The 26,094-nt window shown below is 41.4% G+C and overlaps 1 protein-coding gene across 2 annotated transcripts in view; it reads left to right on the forward strand.

Annotated features, from left to right (window-relative positions):
• LOC136436137 (protein dachsous-like) overlaps positions 1-26,094 on the forward strand; it is an 84,927-nt gene that overhangs the window by 34,023 nt on the left and 24,810 nt on the right. Inside the window, exons 2-8 of one of the 2 annotated variants that reach the window (XM_066429899.1) lie at positions 1,856-2,010; positions 2,570-2,832; positions 11,881-12,120; positions 21,081-21,220; positions 21,808-22,684; positions 23,084-23,243; positions 25,734-25,852. In XM_066429899.1, coding sequence (XP_066285996.1) covers positions 1,856-2,010; positions 2,570-2,832; positions 11,881-12,120; positions 21,081-21,220; positions 21,808-22,684; positions 23,084-23,243; positions 25,734-25,852 — 1,954 coding nt within the window. Of the gene's footprint in view, positions 1-1,855; positions 2,011-2,569; positions 2,833-2,919; positions 2,969-11,880; positions 12,121-21,080; positions 21,221-21,807; positions 22,685-23,083; positions 23,244-25,733; positions 25,853-26,094 lie in introns of those variants that run through there. The other variant, XM_066429900.1, reaches the window with a different exon arrangement.

A 26,094-nucleotide genomic window follows, 5' to 3' on the forward strand; every position in this document is an offset into this window, starting at 1 on the left:
AGTTCCTGGGAAAGTTGGATATTATAGGGTTTACTTTTCATAGCCCATGGTTCAAATGCCACTCAGCTCTCGTAGTCATAGGGACATACTAGTCATAAGGACTATTAATTTGTCCAAAAAGGAGGCAATACGAGTACTACCGGGATTAGTTTCTTGTTAGGATGTGCCTACAAATTTTGAATGGATTATCCTTATAAAAAGATATTTGTAAGACTAACGCAATGCAAACAAAACTAGAGTTCCACGAACACATTATCTTCGCCAAATAATCAAGGCTTATCATGGAGAGTGATTAATATTTACATGCCTATCACCCCCTGCAAATTTGATCATGCACCATACTATTTGGAAGTTATGATGTGGCGAATGAGTGTACTCTCCAAGCAAAAGGGGTCGGTCTGGCTGGTTTTTGACGTGTTTTTAGGTGTTTTTGTCAGGCTTTCCATTTTGTCCCCTTTTCGTTATGTTGCAACCGTGTTGAACAAAAATGCCTAAACTGAACACGTTAAAAACCAGCAGGACCCACACCTCTGCTTGGGGAATAGTTTATTTATTTGACCTACATGTACGTTTATGCAAGGCCATCTGTTTACATGACCTTTAATACACTGTCCCATGTCCCATAATGCAATGCAGTGGGTTAACAAACTTTCCTAACTAATTATGCAAATTAGATCCTGATTTGCATAATCAGTCATTGATTATGTAAAGCACCATCTGAGCTCCCTACATACCAAACATCACGACGATCTGTCGACCCCTTCTCAAGTTATTCATGTCCGAATGTCAAAACAAAAACACCCACTGCAGCTCTTAACAAGCGGCTAGGGGGCCCAAATTTACAGAACTTACTTTCTGTGGCATGAACTATCTACCACACAAAAATCATGACCATAGCACTTTCAGAAAATATGCCCCTAAATTTTGAAGCTCCGCTGCAGTACCTTAGGTACCCGCTAGAAGGCCCATTATCGAACTTGACCTTCCTTTTTGTAAACCCTACCCATCCACTAAATATCATACGGATCCATCAACAGCTTCTCGAGTTATGCTGGCGACATACAAATACACATCCACACAAAGCCCGCTGCAGTACCGACGGAAAACACCAGGGGAACCATTTTTGAACTTGACCCCCGTTTCCACAACATCTACACACCTGCAAAAAATCATGAAGATCCATCAACGTTTCCGTCACTTTTTTTGCCTACATACAAACACAAAAAAATGCAAAGTCCGCTGCAGTACTGTTGAAAAACGCAAGGTGAACCATTTTCGAACTTGACTTTCCTTTGCACAACCACTACACACCTACCAAAAATCATAAAGATTCATTGAAGCTTTCTTGAGTTATGCTCCTGACATACATTCAGACCCACCAAACAGATTTTTCAACCGAAAACATAATCTTCTCCGAGTACAAGTACTCGGCGAAGATAATTAACTAATGCAAACGAAACAGAATAGAATGAGCTTCTGCCAGACATGACAACTTAAGCATCTAGTTTATATACAAGTTCTCTTGTGATGATGACTCTTGTGTATGGGAAGGTGATTTGATATTAAACCCCAAGATCTACCTGGATAAGGAATTATTGATAGTTAAGGATTATGATGTTGACTTTGATGTTTTCTTGAAGTATATGTACATGTACAATGCTCTGTATGTGTGTATGTACTGTATGTATACAATGTGTTGCTATATGCCCCAAGGGCCTTAATGAAATGCATTTCCATTTAAGGAGCTACCTTGCTGAAAAAAAGAGATCATACCTTGACGTATTTGTTCAGATTTTCTGTCCTTTGTACTGTTTTGCATCATATTTGACCGATTTATTTCCCCATGTTATCACAGGTATCAGCATCGGACCCAGACGAAGGTGTGAACGGCGATGTCACCTACTCCTTCCCTCCGACCCCCATCGCTAGGCAACTCCCGTTCCAGATCCAGCCCGCCACCGGCTGGATCTGCATGACGCAGGCGCTGGATCACGACACCGAACCCAGCAGGTACGACTTTTGTTTGTTTGTTTGTTTGTTTGTTTGTTTGTTTGTTTGTTTGCGAGCGGCCATCAAGCTTCCCCATCCACGTGCAAGCACGTCCAACCCCCAGATGATGGGGAACAGAAGACATTAAACCAGATAGTGACTGAGCGAGTGTTTTGCATACCCGGTAAACCGCCTCATGGGGTTAATCTCCAAGCAGATCTATCGGTGGCTAGGCAGTATCAAAAGGGCCAACCTGTACCAAAAGAAAAATCCAGTGGCTTTGGTCCAGGTAGGCCCTTTGGATACTGCCTTGACGCCGTAACATCTGCTTGGAGAATATCAGGTCGAAACATGCTGAACAGTACAAGCTGCATATCTGAACAGATTTATTTGATCCACTCACACAGGGAAGGACCCCCCTTCTGTTCGATATATGTGGTGGGTTCTTTTACGTGCTCGGTTCTTTTACGTGCTCGAGGTATGGTGTAACACACCAGCTTTGCAGGCATGCCACAGTACTTGGTGGCAACGAGTTCAACTCTGATAGTTCTGAAAAACAAATTTTTGAACACATTCACAGGTACGACTTCTCAGTCACGGCGAAGGACGGCGGGAATCTCGACGCCACCGCCTGGGTCTCCATCTTCATCCAGGATGTGAATGACAACCACCCAGAGTTCTACCCGCTCTCGTATCCTGCTGATGTCCAGGAGAACAGCCCCGTCGGACTGGAGGTGGTCTCCGTCACCGCGTCAGATCGGGACTCCGGGCGCTTCGCTCGCCTCACGTACAGAATAGTCAGCGGTAACGGCGACGGGAAATTTGCCATCGATGCAAACACAGGTGAGAATAGTAGATTTTTCTACACTTGCACACATATACAGATGATGAAGACATGTTGTGAATAAAACAAAATGCTGTGCCGAAAAAATCGTCAGCGGAAACGGCGATGGGAAATTCGCCATAGATGCAAACACAGGTTAGAGTAGTAGAGTTTTCTTCTAGGATTTTATTTCATTGTCTATTTGTTTACTTCTTGTTTACAATATATATTTTGGGCCCAAAGTATGTCTCTGTCAGCTTATGTTCAAGGCATGGATTAAGGTTGCTTTTTAGGTGGCGGAAGGTTAATCCAAATTGCATGTTTAGTCATGCTGAAGTTTCAAAGACATTTTCAAAGAAAGTCTCATAGATGTGATGATATTTTTACAGAGAAAAAAACATTTTACAAACTGTAGACTATTGACACTCATACTAGATTTTGATTTTGGCATAGTTGCCCCGATGCCCAAACTAGTGGCTAGTATAGACTAACAGTTTCTCAAGTTTGTGACCTCTCGAGCAGTGCCAATGGGTAAGCTTTCTTGGCATGGTGGTGCTGGCAATCACAAGCCAACCAAGTGAAGGTCTTGTATATTTGTTGAGTGTCACTAAACTGAGAGGCATCAGGGTTCGATGGATGTACTAGAGGTATTCCAGCAATCTGTCTTGTAAGCTGAGAGCTTTGCAAGGAAGTACGTTTAATCTCTGTCATAATCGTACATAATTTCTCTGGCAGTGCGAAAAATAATGCCATCATAATGTTTCCAAGCAAGGTAGTCATCCAGTCGAAAAACCTTGTCAAACAATACTCCGTATCTAAGGATACATTTCAAAGTAACTCTCCAAAAAAATTTGCACAGTGACCGTGCATTGTCACACACTGGAAAAGAAAATCCTCAGACAGTGATATTCCTTCCAAATTTAAGCAATTGAACTTGAAGCGACTTCAAATAAGATGCATATTTTTTTATGAGAACCTAAAATAGTTTTTGCAAAGTCTCCTTCGATGTTCATTGCATGATCATGCTGAAATGTTGAACAGGGATCCTTACATATTGGCGTTCTGCCTGCGTGTATTGCTGCACAGTTGTTTGCATACAGGCTTAAAATGTCTGCGGGGATCGGGGGTCCATGCCTGGGTGGGTCGTGAGTCTTCCTGTGATCAGAGGTGACAGAAATCGTCTTCTGGAATGCACCTGGATGACTCCACTTAGCCCAGACGTTAACAAGACCTGGCAGGGACTCAGGCAGCGTCACATGGGGTGAAACTGACACTAACATTGGTCCCCAAGGCAGCGGGAAGGGTTATGAAGGCACCATAGTACTTCCTTTGTTGTCGGACATTCTAGAGTAAAATTTTGTCAAGAGGACATCATAAAAACAGAGGACTGTGAGGAAAACTTAAATCTGACACTGTGTGCACCATGACTCTTCAGACTCTTTTCATGTTCATATTCTAGTTCGGCAATATCTTCGTAGATCCAAGAAATCAACAGCTAGATCAAATTGGTATTGCCTTAAAATCATTAAGTTTTCAAACTGAACACATGAAGTTGTATATCAAAAGATATGTTAGAAAAGAATGCAGACAGGTATACAGGTATGTGAAAGGCAATTATAGAAATTGGCCTGAGTCCAAATGAATTTCTGGGCACCTTGCCAAGCCCTCTTTGTTATGGCTTGGTGCAGAAACCAAATACGCCTCTGCCATTTTGCATTTTACCCAGAATTCTTACAACGAGAGCGTTTGGCCATTGTTAGCTGAATGATGATAAAGTACAGTATTTAGTGAAGTGAAAGGAACAATGACAACAACTGCGGAAAGTTTTCCCAAATTGCGAGTAAAGTTTCTCACAACCTGCAATGTTCCAGATAGCAAAAAATTATTTTGAGCTCTACCTTAAAAGCATCCTTATAAAGTTCAAAATGTACCGCAAACCCTTTGCTTTGATGACGATTTCACACATCTTAACCCTCGTACTTGTTCTAAGACGATTTCCTAAGCGGAACATGTTCCTTGTTACCTCCTTAAATCCCTTCCTGAGGGAGTCTTCCTCTTATACTGCCCAAGGAAATTCTCACCTTTAAGAGTTAAACCAAGCTCATTGATTAAATTCCTCAAATTGTCAATCACTCGAAATCAGCTGTTACAATTTTTTTGTCGAATTCTGTCACATGGAAAATCGGATTAAGAAGTATTTTTCTACTTTCACTGCATATTTTTCTTCCATTATATCGAGATTAAATGGGCTATTTGGCAATTACGCGTTAGCTTGTTTCATCCTTCTTATTGGGCAGCAAATTATGAACAGAAGAGTACGTGTTTTCGTCCTCTCTCAGGTAAAAAGAGATCGGCTTAAGAAATTAAGGAAAGCAAGAAACTTTTGTTACTGTAATCTTTGATTAAGCATCTACACAATTATGCTCGTATTCATCCTTTTGGAAATACAATAAGCGAAAATCCACGTTGAAATTGTATGACTCAGATTTTTGAGAGTATTCCTCAAGGCAAAGGTGTTCTTTGGCACATCTGATAACGTGATAGTGAAATCTCAAACTCAGAAGATGCCATCCCATTAAAAGGTTGATATTTCTGTAAAAAGTTAAATCTGTGCCCATCCCTATCTCTGTATCAGTGCATTTTTGGGTGGAACTCTATTGTTTACTGTTAACAAATTTTCTAAATGCTACTGTCCTATGACGGCACATGGATTCGCTCTCAGTTAGTAATAGCCTACGGCTAGTTGGGCAACCCTGGCATGTACATGCTGAACCAATAAGTATAATAATAATAAAACTGTGCATGTAGTGACGAGTTGAAATACAGGCCTTTGAAGGTTTACCCTCAGAATTTTAAAGATGGATTTTTGATTGCAAGTACTTTAGCTTCCACCTGACCACCCAGCAACTAGAATGGCAGGGAAATCGGTGAGTTAAAGATGAGTAAGATCTGATTGTTCAGGAAACAAAGGTGGCAGGGGAGAGACAGACAGGGTGGAACCAGCGTGCCTTGTTTTTGGGAGGGGAAAGCTACAAATTGGCACCTGGATTAACGGTGGAATCTTAATTGAAGAGGGTCGTTTCAGAGAAGGCTAAAACATCAAGGGATGTCTACAAAAATGTAGTATTATGATACGTAGTAAAACACATAATGCACTCAATGGTACATGAAAAGCTGGGTTTGGTCCTTCATGTAAAAAGATGAAAGGTTGAGCTTAATATGTCCTTGGTAGGTCCTGTACTCTTACAAGTTGTGCCAAGGAGAGGCTGTCAGTACCTTTGATAAATTGCTGTAATTATTGTTCCCTGCCTTATCTACTCTTACTTATAAGCATTATAGAGACACAACATAAGAAAGTATGACAGAAAGCAGTTGTTAATAGCAGAAGTATGATAATAATGATCCTCTCTATCATGGCAGAAATATGAGACAAGTTCCAAGGTCTTCAGCACTGTTAATTTCCGTTTTTCTTCTGCTCTCCGTTTATTGTGAGATTGGCAGGGTTTTGCGGCTCACTTCCAGCAGAAATGGGAAAAGTCGGAATGCTTGAGTGTTTGTAGCCACCAGCTAGGATTAGCCCAGATCTAGGACCCCTCCAGAGACAAATGGGACCGAGAATCCCCGCTTTTAGCAGAGGCGGGCGGGGCTTAGCCGCGTAATCTTTGCAACATTTGGGGCGCAAAGATGGCGACATTTGCACAGTTTGATGTTGGGAACTATCTTTGAGAAAATCTGTTTGGCTTTGCTTTTTGAACAGACAGGATTTGGGCGTTGCTACAACTACTGTCACCAAAATACTTGACATTTATTTATCAAAGTATACAAAAAAAATAGAAATAGAAACTATGAAAGTACTGTAGAAATGAAAGATAAGAAGGGAAAGTATACCTATATGTAGTTTGTTTTGAAATGTTATTTTTCCGACCTAGTATTCTGGATACACAAATACAATTATATGGTCATTGGATAACTGTGGAAGATTTTGAGGATTTGCAGGATCTAAGCTGTTTGTTGTCGTTGTTTACTATTGTGTCTTGCCTCTGCGGGGGACGGAAAACGGTAAGGTAGAAAGAAACGGTCTCCTTTCCTTGTGCCAATTTAACATTTAGAGCAAGACACGTTTGCACAGGTAGAACATACCAACACCTTTCAGTATTTGACGAAGTTAGGAAGTTATTCATTCGTTGCAATTGTCTGAAGTCGAACACAAGAAATCTCTCAGGTGACGGCGAACAATGAGGAATATAATCGAGCACATTCATGTCCATCGCACCGTGGGGGACTAGAACACAAGAAACACCTCCCCAGACAATTAGATCAAAGTCTTAGCCAGAAACAGCATCGCAGCCAGGTACGCGTAAGGTAAATATACGGGGCCTGTTGTGGTCTCCTCGGTTTACCTCCCTCCATTTGTGCGTGGGGTTACTGTTACGTCGAATCTGTCACGGATCTGGGCTATGCCGGCTGCGTTTTTCAAAAGTCAACGGGTAAACAGGAATAGGTCAATGGACGCCTGAAAGGGGTGAAAACCGGTGAATTGTGGCAGCGTTTGCAGACAATGGCTTTATATGTGCAGACCATGGCGCAAGTTGGTTTTATATTAGCAAGACTTGAAACCTCAATGATTCCAGTACGCCTAGTCCAGTCCTATGTGAACCACTACATGTGTACTGTAGGCAGACTGTGACATACTAAAAACCAAAAGACTCTTTTCTCACTTCGGTGATTCCAAAGAATCAAGCCATGGCTAACAAACATACTTTTTTAGAAGGTTTGATTCCTCCATTCAAATGTTCTTGTTTTGAAATCATAAGTGGTGACCATCTGTAAGCTTCCCTTGTTGACTCCCCCGATGACTCCCCTCCACATGGCGTGTAGATTGTTGTAACTTGTACACAATTTTTATTGAACTCCTCTAGAGGGCTCTGCCCCATTGCTAATGCTAACAACCTTTTGACTGGAAGATAATTAAATAAAAATGTAGACAGATGAAATACTGATAATTGCACATTTCCAGAAATGCCACCTTTGTCACTACTTCAAGCAACGTCTATCTCATTCAATCACATTTGTCTTTTTAAAAAACAAAGACTCTGACAATTTCTTACCTCCCGCGGTTCGTAAGGACTGAGACTGGGACATAACTAAATTGACAGATGAAATACTAATAATTGTACATTTCCAGACAAGCCACCTTTGCTCCATGCACCTGTCACTACTTCAAGCACCTTCCATCACATTCAATCACATTTATCATTTTCATGACAATTTCTTACCCCCTGTGGTTCAAAAGGACTTAACTAAATAAATTGACTAAATTGAAATTCTAATAAATAATTGCACATTTCCAGAAAAGCCACCTTTGCTCCTTGCACTTGTCACTTCTTTAAGCACCTTCTATCTTATTCAATCACATTTATCTTTTTCACAACAATTTCTTACCCCCAGTGGTTCAAAAGAACTTTGACTGGGACATACTACTAAATTAACTAAATTGAAATTCTAAAAATAATTGTACATTTCCAGAAAAGCCACCTATGCTCCTTGCACTTGTTACTACTTCAAGCACCTTCCATCTCATTTGTCTTTTGAAAAAAACAAAGACCGACAATTTCTTACCTCCCATGGTTCATATGGACTTTGCATTCATTTTGCAATTATCGTTCGTGATGAGAAATTAAGTTTGATGGATTGATATTAAGAAAACAATAGGAGTCCTTATGTAATCACAATTAAAAGGGAGCAAGCCCTGACACTGATGTAGTGAATGATAAAATCAATTGCTTCAAATCATGGACAGATCTCAGGGCTAAAAATACATTATCACCTGCATATGTGGGTTAATGCAGGTGAAATTGGATAGCCTTTACCAGGCTCTGTCCTATCGTTGGGAAAATAGTAGAAATCAGCCGAGGTACTCCGCTATACAGGGTAGGTCCGCTATACAGTAAAGTTTCATTTCGATGGCGGACCTACCCTGTATAGCGGAGTACTACTATTTTCTGAACGATAGGACGGAGCTTGGTAGAGGCTAGAAATTGGAGCTGTGCAGCTCTTTCTGATGTCTTCCTGCACCTAAACTGAATTGGCCCATGATGAAAACAGCCTATGGCACAGAAATGCTGTGCATTCTTTGTGGTAGCAGCCTTCAACCTTTAGCACACTGAAGTAGCCGTTTGGCACCCAGTTCCCTATTGGTTACAGTGTCAGGCAGCAGTGAGAAGGTTAATACAAGCAGGTCTGACCCCAGGTCACAAGATTCAAAATGGTTGCACATCTTCAGAACATTGATTTTTCATGCATGAGAAGGGAAAGAAAAAGGTGAAACCTGTCTGCTGCAGGTGGTTTTAAATGTTACCTGTACCAGTAAAGATATGTATAGGACCAAGTATTTCCAGCCCTTCATCTCAAAGATAACTGTAGATGCTTTTTAGTTCGTGTGGTCTTAATTTCGCGGTAGGGAGGAAATGGAGTGTTCGCAGTCTTAAGTTTGCGTTTGAAACCATAGTAGCGCTACTGTAGTACAGTAGTAGGTGGGCAGAAAGTTTGTTTAAATTAAACTGTGAACTTAAAACCACCGTGAACATTTCTACATTTACAGTAGATCTTCAGTCCGAGATCACAAGGATTGCTTGCAAATGGTTAGAAGATTGCAACAATTACTTGCCAAGGGGTGTTGCTGTTGCAAAGATATTTTTAGGCTGTAATAGGTTGGGAAAATGTTGCAGCAAACCTCTTGAAAAGGTGGCGTGACTTGTCTAAAATCGTTGGGCATGTTTTCGGCAATTATGAGATGCCTGGGCTCTGGGTGTAATGGCTTCAAAGAAATTTGGATTAAGATAAGAATGCCTCAAGTCAAGACGCGAGGCTATACTCGTGTTGTAAAGTCATTCGTACAAATGCACCTTAAGTTCAGTGTAAGAACTTAACAAGCAGTCATGTTGTAAAAGACTATTGTAACATGTTGAGTGAAAAATGTTAATGACACTTATGCACGAAATGCTAAGAATGTCTTCCTTTGCACCATTCATAGATAGACTTTTGTAAGCGATGTATGTTTATAAGTCACTTGACAACAGACAACAACAGTTACAAGGCATTGTTAATGTAGCTATTGTGCTGTATTCATCTGTAACATTTACTAAACCCTGACACTTAAATATCAAAATATCTTAACATCCATAACCCTACACTAATACCTAGGTGCCCTGGTGCACACCTTCAATTTTGGGTGTATAAAAGTGCATATGTGCTCAGCAGTGTTCTCACCAGGATTTTTTCACAGCGTAGGGGCATCTTTGCGTGGCAAAGCCACATAGCAAGCGCCTAGGTGTGAGGATGAGGGCTGCAAGCAGGAATAATGTAGGGGGGTGCGGGGCATCCTCCCCCTAGAAATTTTGAACTTTAAAACTCTCAAAGACGCTATTTCCTGCATTTTGAGGGCTGAAGTTTGTGAAATAAAGCCAAAGTTTTTTACCTTTGCATCAAAACAACAGAAAATCCCCCCTATGCTGGTTGAAACACAGCATAGGGGCCAGAATCACAGCATAGGGGATCCAAATCACAGCGTAGGGGCCCCCTACGCTCAAATGCCCTGGCGAGAACACTGCTCAGTATTTGAAGCTACATACAAGGCATTGTTGATGTAGATACATGTGCTACATTGATATCACTGGGAAAATACCTGTGACTCCCTCACCACTACTTTTAGCATGCCTTGAGGAAAAGTGGTTTGACTTGCCAAAGCAATTATGGGATACATTGTTTTTGTGCGCAATTGTTTCGAAGAAATGTTTGCACCTCAATTACCTGCAAAAGGCTTTAGATAAGATCATGTCCTGTAGACAATTCGGGCTGTACAAATGCGTTTCCTTCGTGGATTGCTCTGTTGAAGTTTTCCTTCACTTCTTGATGACAATCTTATAATGTAGAATGAGACTTAACTGTACATTCACCTTGGATTTCCAGAATAACCTGGAATGTTGTTGTCAAGTACAAACAAACAAGCAAGTATTTTAGCTTAAGATCTTGGTGACTGGTCACTTGAATACATCAGAAGAAGACTGCAGCAGGAGAGTCAAAAATACAATACAATACAATAATATTGTGTTCTAGCAAAGTTCTAGCTATGTTAAGATGTTATTCTGTATAGTGGCTTCAAATCTGAAAAGTGACATTACACAAGTACTTGAAAATAGACGAGGTATTGTAAGCTCAACGTGTTTGGCTGTTTTCTGTACGTCTGCTCACCATAGCCGGTCCCCTGAACTCTGAACCTCTCTTGTGTAATAAACAGTTCAACTTCAAACAGATTAAAAAAAATGAGACTTTTTGTTGTTCCCGACAAGTCTGATCACCTTAGCTGGTCCCCTGAACTCTGTCAGCTTCTCTTGATTAACATCTTTATACATGTAGTTGTTGCCATACAATTGTACCGTGTACAATTGTTGTGCACTAAACTTTAAAGTTCTCTCATGAATGAACAAAGGTTCAAGCCAACAAACTTAAGACTTTTTCTTGTGCCCAACAGGTCTGATCACTGTTGCGGGTCCGCTGAACTCTGTCAGCTTCTCTTAAAACATTTTGTATTATGTTTAATAGTTGGTGCCATACATTATACCGTGTACGATTGTCGTGCAATAGAGTTCTCTCATGAATGAACAAAGGTTCAAACCAACAATTTCAAGACTTTTTCTTGGTGCCCAACAGGTCTGATCACTGTTGCGGGTCCGCTGAACTCTGTCAGCTTCTCTTAAAACATTTTGTATTATGTTTAATAGTTGGTGCCATACATTATACCGTGTACGATTGTCGTGCAATAAAGTTCTCTCATGAATGAACAAAGGTTCAAACCAACAAATCTCAAGACTTTTTCTTGGGCCCAACAGGTCTGATCAACGTTGCGGGTCCGCTGAACTCTGTCAGCTTATCTCTTAAAACATTTTGTATTATGTTTAATAGTTGGTGCCATACATTATACCGTGTACGATTGTCGTGCAATAAAGTTCTGTCATGAATGAAGAAAGGTTCAAACCAACAAACTTAAGACTTTTTCTTGTTCCAAACAGGTCTGATCACCGTCGCGGGTCCGCTGAACGCGGGACAGCAGTCGGTGCACAACCTGGTCATCTCGGCGACGGACGGCGGGGGGCTGGTGTCGCAGGTCAACGCGAACGTGGCGGTGAGCGTGATCGGGACTGGGGAGATGCCGCCGGTGTTCGGGCAGGCGCGGTACAGCTTCAGCGTACCCGAGGACGCCGATCGACTGCACACTGTGGGGACCGTGCTGGCATCACACAGCGACCCAAGTAAGATTTATTTAGTTCGGCCATAAACCTTGAGCCTTGAACTATTGAATGATGCCAACATGGGGAAAGGTGGGTCCATCAGTGAGCAAGTTCTGCTGTAGTCAAAAAGTCGGTCAATAGATTAATACATTCAAGAGAAAACCAACAATTGCATGTGATGAACAGCACTGTGTTGGGACTGTGCTCACCTCGCACAGCGATTATTGTGACACTTAGGAGGGTCTAACTCCTGTTAACTCTTAGTCCATTTCCTCACCTCATCAAAGTTGATCAAAGTGAATTTTTCCATTCTACAGAGTTGAAAACTTCCACATCATCAGTCAATTGTGAAAGTGTCCACTTCTGTAGGACCCAAAAATTAATCTATCAAAAGTTCATTTCATAAGGATTACCTGTGAGGTTGAAATATCAGATGTTAATTCCTTAAAATGTTGCTTAAGTTTTCGGAAATTAAACCTCAATCAAGTGACACTTTCCTTATTTGAAATCTGATACCCAAATCAATCTATGGAAAATCTCCTTTCCGAAGGTCAAAGGCCAGATGTTAAGTGTCAGAAATGCACTTTAACTGTTTATGAAGTGACCGGAAATTAAACAGTTTCCTTAATTAAATGATGTTGGTAGTTTTGTCCTTGAAGCGATATCCCATCCTTGCCCCTTGTTTCACCTCTCCAGCCTTCTGCTTTGAAGTTTGAGTGGGTAAATCCTCTATTGTGTTGTCATAGAAGAAGCCACTGTTGTCTTCAGAATTGGACAGTTTCCTGATTTAAATGACTTTAACAACTTTGGCCTTGAAGGGATCTCCTAGACTTTTTTCCCACCACTTTATACATACGGTCAACCCTGTACAAGTGACAAAGGACCAGCTGGCCAATGTGACCACTTTTTGGTGGTCCATAGATACTTTTTCCCATTAAAACAAGCATTAAGAATCCTGTCTAACGTGACCACCTGTCCACATTGACCAGATTTAATCGATCCCCTGAATGGTATTCTCGGGCAATTTTCACTGTACTCGAACTTTTTATTGTGCATCTATCTATTGTCAGCGTCTATCTTACTACTAAACTAAAGTTTACATTTGGCAAATCATGTAATTGTGTGTACCCCTTTTCTGATGATTTTTTTTACATTTTATGCAGATTGTTGTCTTATTACTTCCTCTTTCTTGAGTATGTGTTCAAGACAAAGATTAGTGTGTTTTCTGTCTTGTTTTTTTCACCATGTTGTCATCCCTTCTCTATCCCTAAACAGAATAGATTTTGAGTGCCAACTCCTTTGTTAACCAGAGACAAGTTTATGTCTCAGCTCAAGACTGCCTTCATTGTGGTGTAACGGAAGCGGCACCTGTCCAAGTAGTAGTGGATACCTGCCCTAAGTACTGTTTCTGCCTGGTTGAAGTGCTTATCCTCTCCTATATAAAGGGATGGGAGGACATGCCAGCTTACTGAGGTCGTGGGCAAGAGGGGCCTGTCAATGTAAACCTTCGGAAATTCGGCCACACTATTTCAGTTAATTGGTTTTTGCTTTTGGGCATTTTCAAAATCGAAGTAAAGATTTAGCAGACATCATCAAAACAAAAGCAGATTTGGGAAAAACTTGTATATGACTGCATTTACTAAAACTGTGTATACCTTGAGGTGCAGACTTTCTCCTGAGACTCATGTAAATGTTTGAAGGTTAAGTTTAGGATATCTTTATATCCAAGAACCATCGAATCACATTGATGTGGCCTTGAGAGGAGGGTGGTGGTGCTTATTTTGGGATTTCCTGCAAATTTGATGTGTAACCTCTCCCTGGCTTCTTGGAAGAGGGTGTAATGTGATATCAACATTTTCTGCAATTTGTCCTTGGCTATCCGAAATTTTACACAAATATCTGCCAAGGAAATGAAAAGGCCCAAAAATATTAATTATTTACAGTCAGTGAAAAAAATCGTGCACCTAAGTACCATTGACCAGAAAAAGAAATCCACATTCCAGTGATCAAAATACAGTCTTTCTTTTTTTGTACAATTCTTGATGCATGCGCATAATACCAAGTGTGTATATTTACCTTGTACGGTTGCAACTTTGTAATTTTTCTGCAACCCTAAATATTTTCCTGCCATTTGCAGCTTGCACATAGGTTTTTCCAGCCTTGTATCCCTGTAACTCCCCTCCCTACATTCTTTCATGTTCATTGTACACCCATGCATATGAATAACAGTATGAAGGTAAAAGAGACACTGGTCTTGTCACGATAGAGTACTCAGTAGGGATTATCCACCACAAAAGATGAAACTTTTTCCCAGCGGCTAATTGCTCGTGTGCGTGCACTCAGGACATTCTGGTTTTACCAATCATTCGGTGCTTCCATTATTCTCTTCTCCCGGAAATTAGGAGCAATAAAATGTTCTGGATTGTCGGATTTCTATTGCCCATTGTTAGGCTTGTGCTGTTATATGTCTTTGAAGACTGTCATAGAAACTGTGACTGGCAGAAAGAAAGAAAATTCTTCGGGTCCACAGCTGGTAAATAGCTATGATAATGCTGCAAGGCCTAATTTGAATTTAAGAAACTTTTCTTAATCCGTACACAATTGTTTTGTACATATTGTTCCAGTAAGAGTGTATATACCGTGGCATTACAGGAGTCAACACATTTGATCACACTTAAACAGTTAAGCGTCTTTTCTTGTTACGAAACATTGGCTCTCCTTGTAACAGGTAAAATACTTAAAGTCATCTTGTCACTCAGTGAAAGATCTAAGTATAGGTGAACTGTTCTGTCAATATGTAATGTACAGATCAACAGTGAAGTTGGGATTTTCTTTTTATATTCCAACATAGCAACGATATCTCAATGAATGTTGTATGGATAAGAAGGCACTAAACCTCACCAGTCTAATACAGATTGACACCCTACATTGGCTAAATGTCACTCTCCTAGTAAGTAACCTGTTATCATGTCAATATGTATGTTACTGATTACCATTTAAGTCTAGGTATTATTTTATGTTCCAACATGGAAAAGATATCTATATCAAATACTGTATGAATTGGTACCTACTAAACTTCACTGTAGTGATAGACTGAAACCCCCTACATTGGTTTAATGTCTTGGTGCTTGTATAAGTGACCTGTCTTGTCAATATGTATAATGCAGATTATGGATCTTGTTTTTATATTCCAACATGGAAAAGATATCTATATCAAAGACTGTATGACTAGGTACCAACTAAACTTCAATGTAGTGATAGACTGACACCCTACATTGGCTTAACGTCTCGGTCCTTTGTCTAAAGCTCCCTGTAAGTTCCGTGTAGACATGTCCCCACAATGGAGATGTTTACAGACGTGCGGAGTGCTTACATGCCGGGATCTTCCCCTGACAATGAGGAGTTGATTCAGCACAGATCGAGGTATTTACCTGACAGAGTAGGGTATGGAAATCCTGCATATGCGCTTTGCACAGGTGGTACACGGACCGTCACGCTACACCGACGGAGAAAGAAAGTTTTTATTGCCAGAATATGAATCATGTAAAGCCGGCATGCTGCATCCGTTGGCGAGAGGAAGTTGGTTTAGGGGACAGCCGGGGAAGGAAAGCACGCTTTTGTCTTGTTGTTTGGAGGGAAGAGCCCACAACAAACTTTCGGGGTAACAGATAGGGCTTGAAAGTGAAGGTTGTAAGGTTTTGAAGTTTTGGTTACATCATTACAGGCTGTGCAGGAAATAGCAACGTGGTTAGGTGTAGCAAATATAGCTGCCTTAGTAGCAAAACAAATGTAGCAGAGAAAGACATGCAGCCAATAGAACTGAATAGCAGTACAAGTGTAGCAAGGAAGGACATAGTAGTAGTAGTAGTCCACTGTTTTCTGCTGCTGCAGTAGTTGAAACATCCTGCAGCCGCATTCAGTCTTCCTTCAGTCCCTTCCACTTTGTCCGATTCGCTGCGAGCTTCCTTAGCTCCCGTAAGTTTCTTAAGGACATGTAGCCAACAAAGTCTTAGGAAAGCAGGCATGGCAGGGAAAACCATGGTAGCAAAATAAATGTAGTAAGAAAAGTTAGCCAATGTAACCAACAGTGTAGCAGAACAGGTGTAGTAGGGAGGGCCATGATAGCCAAAATAGGATCATTGCAACAGAATTGCAGCTACATTAGGGGAACGCCAAGCGTAAAATATATATACTGCATTGTGAATCAGTCTGGATTTGTTGCATTAGGCTTACTCTTTAGATGGTTAGAATTTCCAAATTACCATTTGATGGGCGAGTTATTTTTAGATTTCACCATTTGTACCCTTTATCAAACAACCATTTACAGACTGTGTAGCTGAAATCTGAAATCAAAAAGCCCAGGGCTGAACTGCCCACAGTTGACTGTATACAGGACCCACCGGTACAGGCAAGAATTACAGGCATGACGTCAATGGCAAAGAACTAAATACTGGGGTCGGCCTCCCCATTAAGCCGGCAATGAATTAGAAGTGAATAGGTTTTGTAGTGGCAACACCACGTATTACAGGGGATGAAATACCCACCTGCTAGCTGGGGCACAAGGAATGCCAAGGGCACAGATGCTGGGTTATGAATACCTTTTTTGTTTGTTTAACTCTTGCATACGTATGTTGATTTACTCTCTGAATTTACTGTGGTCATTGAATCTTTTTTCAAGATAAGGATCCATCTACTAAAAAATGCAGAAACTTGTTGGATCCTAGCGATTTTGCAAGTGACAGAAAGAAGCAGTTTTCTTTATACCATGCTGTAGAGTGTAGTAAGCACTACCTACTTAAAGTTTGACAAAGTAAAGACGAAAGTAGGCTACATACACCACATCAAAATCCAATCAATGGCTCACAGCTGCCAACAGTTATGGCAAGTGTGAATGGGGTAACGATGAACAGGTGTCTTAATTTGGGTCTTGTAGACTTCTAATCATGCCTAGTATGCTCTTCTATTTGTATAAGGAGGGAAGACTACAGTCAATAAGCTTTAATCCGCTTCCAACTTCATTTTCCTTTAGATTAGAAGCTACTATAGACAGGTGTGAATGGGGTAGGGATGAACAGGTGTTTTAATTTGGCACTTTTGAAGACTATGGTGTCCAGTATGCTCATCTGTTTGTACAAGGAGGGAAGACTACAGTCAATAAGCGTTACTGACAGGTGTGTTTGGGAGAGCGTTCCGACAGGTGGATGTCTATTTGCAGGTGAGACAGGTGTGAGTGATGGCTACCTGCATCTTAACTCAGCTCTGCAAAGGTGTGGGGAATGTCAAACTTTGTCAGCAAATAGGATGTCATCAAGCAGAATCCTGGCACCAAGTACTAGCATGGAATCCAGTCTTGTTAGCTTTAGTTTAATCCACTTCATCTTCCTTTTCCTTTTTTTTTTTTTTACAAAAGAAAAATCTCAGGTCGGTTATTCGGCGTAAACATTGATTTGATGCCTTTTCGAGCCGGTTACAGCATAAAACGCACTTTACCATTAAAAATCAACTTTTTTTCCGCTCAAATTCATTGTAAGAGCTAGGAACTAGAAGCTGTGCTAGGTGACTCTTTCTTAATCTTAAGAGATAGCAAGGTACAGAGTATCATTCATAGAACATTTTTGGACGTTCTTGTGTACCAAGATCACATCTGTAGAAGGCTATGCTGTCTGATCTCTGTGGGATCCGTGGAGAAGGCATGATAGTAAACTGTGTGGGGTGCTGAGTTATGTGCGGTATCATATCTTCACTCCATAGGAGGGCGAAGATCACACTATTAGCCACCTGTATGGCACGCGACATGATAGTCATAGATAACACAGAAACAAGTGTGTGTCTTGGTAAGAGAAGAATTAAGACATTAAAAGATGTAAGTCCCAACTAGTTTATATCCTCGGTTCTCTGATATTATAAAGCAAAAATTAAGCAGAATACAGCGCTATGGTGGAGAAAATTTGTCTCTGACTTATTCACTCCCTGAAACTTTGTGCAACAAGGTATGGACATCAACTCAGACTGTCTTCATGTTGACTTTTTAGTTCAGCATTTTTCATCAATCCAAGAATCAACAAATTACATTGGTGTGGCCTACAAGAGGAGGACTCATCAGGACATGAGATTATTAAGACAGCAGTTTGACAAACTCAAGGCTTGGCAAACGTTTGCGCTTCAAGAGTGCAGTTGTCTGGTACAACAGCCTATATAACAAATGGAAATACTTCAGGGGTCGCTGCACTCTTACCCTGTATTTGTTTTCAGTTCAGAATTTGGCCCCTGCCTCTCTCCTCACATCTACAGGAGAGCTTCCTACACAAACTGGCACTGCTACATGTACACACAGCCTGATTTATAACCACTGGGGGAGTCTGGGCTGTCTCCTAGTGGACAACATTCGGATGGCAGGAAAGGACCGGCTGTTCTATTTGAAATCTCAGAAAGGGGTTCTTTGGAATCTTCCTAACCCTCTTCCATCCCTCTTTCATTGCAAACGACATTTCCAATATATTGATAATCAATAATCAATTACTAATGTATTGACTCAGTCTTTCAAAAATGGTCTAGTTCACACCTTCCTGAACTTGGAAGTTAGAATGGAACAGTCCTAAGCCCATTGCAATCGATATCTTCCAATATCTTGACAATCGATGATTGATCATCAGTTACTAATATACATGTACATGTAATGAATATTGTTTGAGGTTCAGGATAGTGTGTTTTGAGCTGGTCTTAAAAGAAAAGGCTTGTCTGCCCCCCTGAACTTGTGAAATGGACCAGTCCTCAGTAGCTATCTTGGTCGGAGTGAGGAAGTCGTTGAGAATGTGGATTGCCTTTGAAGTTCTCAGCTTGCTGCATACTTCTGACTATAGATTTATGGCGTAAGGGAAACTTGACGAAGCTTCTCAGCAAGAGACATAGTTTTAAACCAACACTACATATCACCCATATCCCCACTCACTCGCTCCCCCAGCTGGCATCTTGCAGGTGGTAAATGATTCAGACATGTTCAACAAATGGCCTTTTTTGCACAGTACTAATAGAAAATGCTATGGTCACCAGGGATCTCCCCAGAAATATAGAGCAGGATGGGGGGAGGTCTGGAGGGGGGGTGCGCACCCGTCAAGAGGAGAGCTTTGATTTGCCTTTTTCAGACACAAATCATTTCTTGCAACTTCAGCTTTACATCTTGTCTACAAACAATACAGTTTTGAGTTTTTACCAAAATTGCAGGCCTTATAGAAAGAAATATCCTAACTTTGAAAATCAACAGGATGGAGCTGGGATTAGAACAGGATGGAGGAGCGCCACTGTACCATTCTTTAGGGAGATCCCTGGGTCACACCAATTTTATTTGTTGGTTCTCTCTCTTTTTATAATATGCAAAGATCACAAAAACAAAGCCTGAGGACCAGGTTCATGCTTTGGTTCACTCAGTTTTATGTCATGAATGCAGTCATATTGAAGTTTTCCTTGCTACCCTCTGCTTTTATGATGGCCACTTACTATACATGTGTTGTATATACTTTTACCTTGAATTTTGAAATGTACAAGAATCAAGGAAATAAATTGGTGTGGCCTTACAATTTTTCTGTCCTCTATCTGAAATTACAGCTCAACCTGTGGCCTTTGCACTATAATCCTATGTAAGCGTTCTGTGTTTCATTCCCCCTAATGCCCAAACCCTTATGGCATCAGTGGAGTCAAGGGGTCAGGGATTCCAACACACGCTTAGCTGACGGGAGGGATTCTGAGCCAGGCTAGCCTTGCCCCAGGGTGCCGACTTTAGAACATTTATCACTGAGCTCCCTGGTATTACTTTCTCCTGCTGGGGATCTAATGTAATGGTTGTGTGAGACTCAGGTTTTGGGCTGACTGTTTCTCGACTTGGTTGAATTCGTCCCTATTAGTTACTGGCTGTAGGTGAGAAATTGGAAAGGGCAGGCTGGAAGCCAGGATTTATTGTCCAAGGTGAAATGTTTACGGCTTCCCCGGGATAGCAGCTGTGAATGGGGCAGTTGTGAATTATTGTAGCGGAGGTTTCCCCTTCCTGCCCCTAGGTTGGGAAGGCTGAAAGGTCTTGTACAGGATCCGTTCCTCTGTCCTTGTCGGGACAAAAAAATTCACTCCATCCCTCCAAAAAAATTGAACTTCATGACATGAAACTGATGAAAATGTATTTTCGTTAGCTTAGAATAACAGATGTAACCATGAAAATCAACAACATGGCTCCTAAACAATAAGTGGGACAGGAAAGTAAAGCTGGAAACAGCCCTGGCTGAAAGGTTGAAGATTAACTGGAGTGGGATTACAAAGGGTTTGGGATTAGAACTTATATAGAAGTGTTGGTCCTCTTGTGAATGGTGGTATTGTTTCAGCATGTGCGAATGAAGTAGAGATTCTGTAACATACAGTCAACCCTGTTTATTGTAACCACTCAAGGGACTTACAAAAATGGTCACAGTAATACAAAAATGGTATTGTTTCAGCAGGTGTAAATAAGGCAGAGATTTTGTAACATACAGTGTATATAGTGACCACTCAAGGGACTTGGCCGAAAATGGTCTCTGTAGACAGGTGGCCACTGTAATGGCCACAATGGTCATACATCATGTACGGCCCTTATGCAGAGGTGGTCTCTTAGTACAGGTTTGACTTTACAGTTGTAAAGCAGCTGTGTTCACTGGCAGAAACATTACAGTCATCTGGATCTCATTCTCTTCCGTCTTCCTCTTCAGATAACTTTCAAAGGTCATGTCCAGAAACAGATTTGTACACCACAGAAATGCATGATGCTGTACGTGTACACAGTCAATCAAATGCAATTGTGATTTCTTAAAGTCTAACCTGCATCTTTCTGTCCCCTTCCAGGTAAAACTGACCCAATCACGTACAATCAAAGTATCATTGCTAACATAAAGGACACGTTTAAATACGGAACCAGTTATCACAATCACGATTTCTAAGCCTTTTTTCTTCCTTTCTCCTTCCAGGTAAAACCGACCCCATCACGTACTCCATCCACTCTGGCGACCGGCGGGGCTACTTCGCCATCGACCCCACGACCGGCCGGATCTACACCCAGCTGAACCTGGACCACGAGACCGTCAGCAGCCTCCTCCTCAACATCCAGGTCGGCTAGATACTTCCTACAGTTTAGATGGGTGGCTTGAGTCGCTTGAAACCCCTTTATACAAGACAGACAGACCTCCAAAAATATTTTAAATGGTCTAAGTAGATGTTTTAACTGATATTGATTGTCTAAAAACTTTTAATCGATGCCTGAAAGCTGTGTAAACTACAATGAACTATGTTTTATTTTGCCTCGCAATTCAGCCTCGTAATGGCTGCCATGAGGCTTGTCTGTCAAATGATGATGACAAATAAACCAGTCTACTACTACTACTACTACTGTTTGCTAGATCACTAGACAAGTTTGGTTGCTCACCTGGTTGCCTGCACTTAGCATGACAAGAAACACACACAAGTTCAGCCAGTTTAGATGTAGAACGTCCCGATACATGAATACCACACTTACCGTAAAATAACACTTTGTAGAACTGTATCTTATATCAATTTTTTTTAAATGCAAGTATGATTGCAAGCCTTGTTGTATGAAGTACACTGCAATCTAGCCCTCGGGCTACAACGATGTGTTTTATCGTGAATGTAATGATGTATGATACTAAACCAGTTTACTACTTCTGTACTACTCTCCAGGCCTCGAGCGGGAACCCTCCGGTGTACGGGGGCGCGCAGGTTAACATCACCATCCTCGACATCAACGACAACCGGCCGGAGTTCACCGTCACGACCGAGAGCATCGCCATCACGGAAAATGTGTCCCCCGGCACGATCATCTTCGTGGCGAGCGCTAATGATCGGGACGCCGGAAACAACGGGGTCATACGCTACTCTCTCCTCAACAACCAGGACAACCTTTTCAGTGTGAATTCTATCAGCGGAGAGGTGAAGATCTTGAGAAGTGTGGATGCAGACAACGATAACCCGCTGCGCTACGAGTTGAAGATCGTGGCACGCGACCAGGGCACGCCGCAAATGTTTTCGAACTTGACCCTACTGGTCATCATTCAGGACGAAAACGACAACGGTCCGATGTTTAGCCCGACGTTCTACGATGTCCAGGTTCCTGAGTCCGTAAACGTGAACTACCGGTTCCTGCAAGTCACCGCGCTCGACCGCGATAGCGGACTCAACGAGTTCATCACGTACTATCTCTCAAACAATGCGGATTCACCCAACTTCGGCATGTTCCCGGACGGATGGCTGTACGTGAAACACCGGCTCGATCGCGAGCTTCGTGGCTCGTACTTCCTCCAGGTGGTTGCCAGGGACAACGGCTCACCCCCGCGCAACGCCACGGCGAACGTCCGCGTGACGGTAACCGATGACAACGACAACGACCCGAGGTTCACACAGGAGTCGTACCACTTCTCGTTGGTGGAGAACCTTCCGACCGGTACGACGGTTGGCACGGTGTTTGCCGTGGATGCCGACATCGGGAACAACGCTGAGCTGGACTACTCTGTCATCCCGAACAACTCCAGCTTCATCATCATCACAGGGCACCAGCAGGGTGAGTTTTAGTTTTACATTCCAACAACTCGGCACAAACTTAAGTTACCACTAACACCAGATGACATTTAGCCTGACTAAATTCTGTTCAAGCCTCTAGACATGCATGAGTTTTGGCACAGAAAAAGTTTTGTGAGGGCTTCTGTCATAGATTTGTATTGCAAGGGAACCAGCACTTTTGAAGGTTAATTGGCCAGTGGGGACATCTATTATTGCCTTCGTTAAGAATATTTTCTTTGTCCTGATCCAAAAAAACTTAACTGCAGGGTTGAAATAAATACAATCTATCTGCACTCTTGTTGAACTACACACCTGTTACAGATCCAGTTTGTACTATAACTCAGATTTCAAATCCTCTTCTGTGAAACTGTACTGAACGTTTTGTTCCAATATCTTGCAGGTGTGATTAAGACCAAGAGGCCTCTTGACCGCGAGACCACGGCCAGGTATGACCTTGTGCTGAAGGTCACGGACAGAGGCAACCCTCCTCGCACCGCCACTGCTACGCTGCACATCGTGGTGGAGGACATAAACGACAACCCGCCTTACTTCAGCCACAGGTAGGGATGCAAGATAGGACTTATGCTGTTTTAAAGTCTGGAGCAAGAATGCTTCTGTGGTTCCAAAGGAAGCTGCTAGAGGGCCCTTATTTGTGTCACGTTTTCCAGAGAACAAGAGCTAACCACCACCCAACAATTGTGACCATAGCTTGCCTAAAACGTATCATAGAAAAACTGGTAGTTCTGCTGCAGTACCTAAAATCTTGCAATAAAGATTTCCAAATTGTCGTACAAGCTGCACAAAACTCAGTCGGTAAGGTCAAATGCAATCAATCATAACATGTAAAGCGGTGCCTTTTAAAGGGAGGAAAGTTGTAAGTCTGGTTCCGTGCCCTTTCATCTGCTAATGTATCATATCAAGATCAATATTTATTGACACGACCGGCGCCTTGTGTGGAAGATAAACCTCTGTGGAACATGTTTGAACAATGAAAGTTTCCTGCGGAAAGGTAGATAAAATGCTGTCACGTCCAATGTGAAATATTTGGGTCATGTTACCAAATATTGATCTAAATACAAAGCAGACAACGAAATATCTAATAGCAGTGTATTTATACCAGCCAAGTTCAATGTAGAGAAATCATTTTGCCACAAAAAGCCTGTCTATATTTTGCTTGATTCCAAAATTACTATTATTTGGTTCCCAGATTTGGTTTCTTCAAAATTTTGATTACAATGTTGTTATGCCAAACTTGAAGTAAAAAAACAACAACATCTTGGCACTTGTGATTTTGTGGTAGCAGAAAAAGTATTCAGAAATAATAATGAAGTAGCTAGAAACAAGAAGTTTCCACACCAATACTGTCTATGAAAAAAGCTCATATTGAATCACTCATTAAAATGTAAATGTTTGCTTTGCGTTTTGTAGCCACTGGCAACCATTGACATGTTTGGTTGCAGGGTTGAAAGGTCATCCGACTTATTTCATTGTTGTCTGCTATGTTATAGCCTTGCCTCGTACCCAGATAAGGGAACCATGGGAAAGCTATGTTAGCACCAGATATTCGCCTGTTTGGCCACACAAACGCGGTTTTATTGAAAACATCCGTGTGTGCGTTGTTTGTCGAAACTGTCAGTGACAAATCGAGAAGTTGCCGGGATCGTGATATGAGAAAGACGATGAAAATACAAGAAAAGTGATTTCTTATTTGGTAAAGAATTGATTTTGGTTTACAGAGAATGCATGATGAAAACAAACTTACTATTTAGAAATGAACTTACTAATTTTTTGCCTCGAAGGTTATAATCTTCCAAGAATATCATGTATAAAATCAGGTGTTGGCTAATATATAATAGTCCTAACTATAATCAAAACTATCAATAGTGACCACCTGCCCACTGTGGCCAATTTCAGGCAATCCATTTGATTATTTCCCATTGACACATGTATTCAGAACCTGTCAGTAGTGACCACCTGTGGCCATATTCCTCAGGTCCCCTGAGTGGTCACTGTGAACAGGCTTGACAGCAGTATATACAATCCCTGCACCCACTGGTACCAGATTAAAATACACAAACGATATTGATCAATTTTCGTTGATATGGACACAGAGACCTCAACTGTTCCTCTTATCAAAATCCGTCCACTAATGGGTTTTAATAACTCTCCAAACCTAAGGCATCCCTATTGAGCTGTTTGTACAGGCTTTATCTAGATACTGTGTGTTGCATCTAATTGGGCCTTAATGTGTGATTGTGTTGTTTTAGTACTCAGGACAAATTGCGCCTCGGCTTGGCATGTCGACATGTTGAACTTTGTCCGGTTTGGGTTGACACAACGGTCGTGTGATTTGAACAACTTCCATGGATACATTTTGGCGTACGAGCTATGCATGGTATCCAACTGATTTGTGGCTGATCCGGTTTTGCTAGTGTGTCAGAAAAATGTAATCTATGGCCCTCTTAGAGTAAGCAAGTCCAATACAAATATACTTCAAGATGTAAAATTCAAATACTTCAAAAGAACGTTTTACTCATTATCTCCCCAACAATGATAGGTTCCTTCCTGATATCAGATCAAGTGTTCTCTTTGAATGTAAAGGAATCAAATCAGCACGATCTGGAAAATGCTTATACCTGCATTCAGTACATTGTACACGGTTGGTTCAGTAAAAATCACCACTTTCAGTTATAGTAGGAAGCTGCAATTTTGCATCTATAACGATACATATCTCTATAGAGGTCATATGATAATTTGTAAGTTTGAACTCAAAACGTTTTTCCTCTACAGGCCTTTCAACAAACACAGTTTGACTATTGAAAACACAGGGGAAGGGCCAGCAACCCCTCCCTCTAAAAACATAATTATTACCCTGCAAGTGAAACAGCTCAGGAAACTTGAGCCACTGTGCACTACAAGATGAACCACAACAAATGTTAAAAACATTTCCCCATCCTCAGTGGTCAGTACCTGGGGGAGGTGGAAGAACCATGACACCACTATAGACTGTATAGTTCAAATGTTGAAAACACACATTTCCCTGTCCACAGTGGTCAGTACCTGGGGGAGGTGGAGGAACATCAGCCTAATGGGACTGAAGTGATCCGGGTTCTCGCTGACGACCCTGATAATGGGGAGAACGGCACCATCACTTACAGGCTGGTCACAAGTAAGTTAGATAGATATAGTGGAAGTCTGACAATATATAGCTCATTGGTTGTTTGTATTGCATACCCGGTAAACTAACTCATTGTTTAACACACCAGGTTTGAACTGAAGAGTACAATCTGCAAATCTGGACAGATTTATTTCATCCAATCACAGCGGGAAGAACCCCTACTCGACTTGTAGATTTAGAAATACTAGTAGAAATCGAAAATACATTTCATTCAATTTGGTATTTGTATACTG

The sequence above is a fragment of the Branchiostoma lanceolatum genome, chromosome 6, assembly GCF_035083965.1.
Source record: "Branchiostoma lanceolatum isolate klBraLanc5 chromosome 6, klBraLanc5.hap2, whole genome shotgun sequence".
NCBI lineage: Eukaryota > Metazoa > Chordata > Leptocardii > Amphioxiformes > Branchiostomatidae > Branchiostoma > Branchiostoma lanceolatum.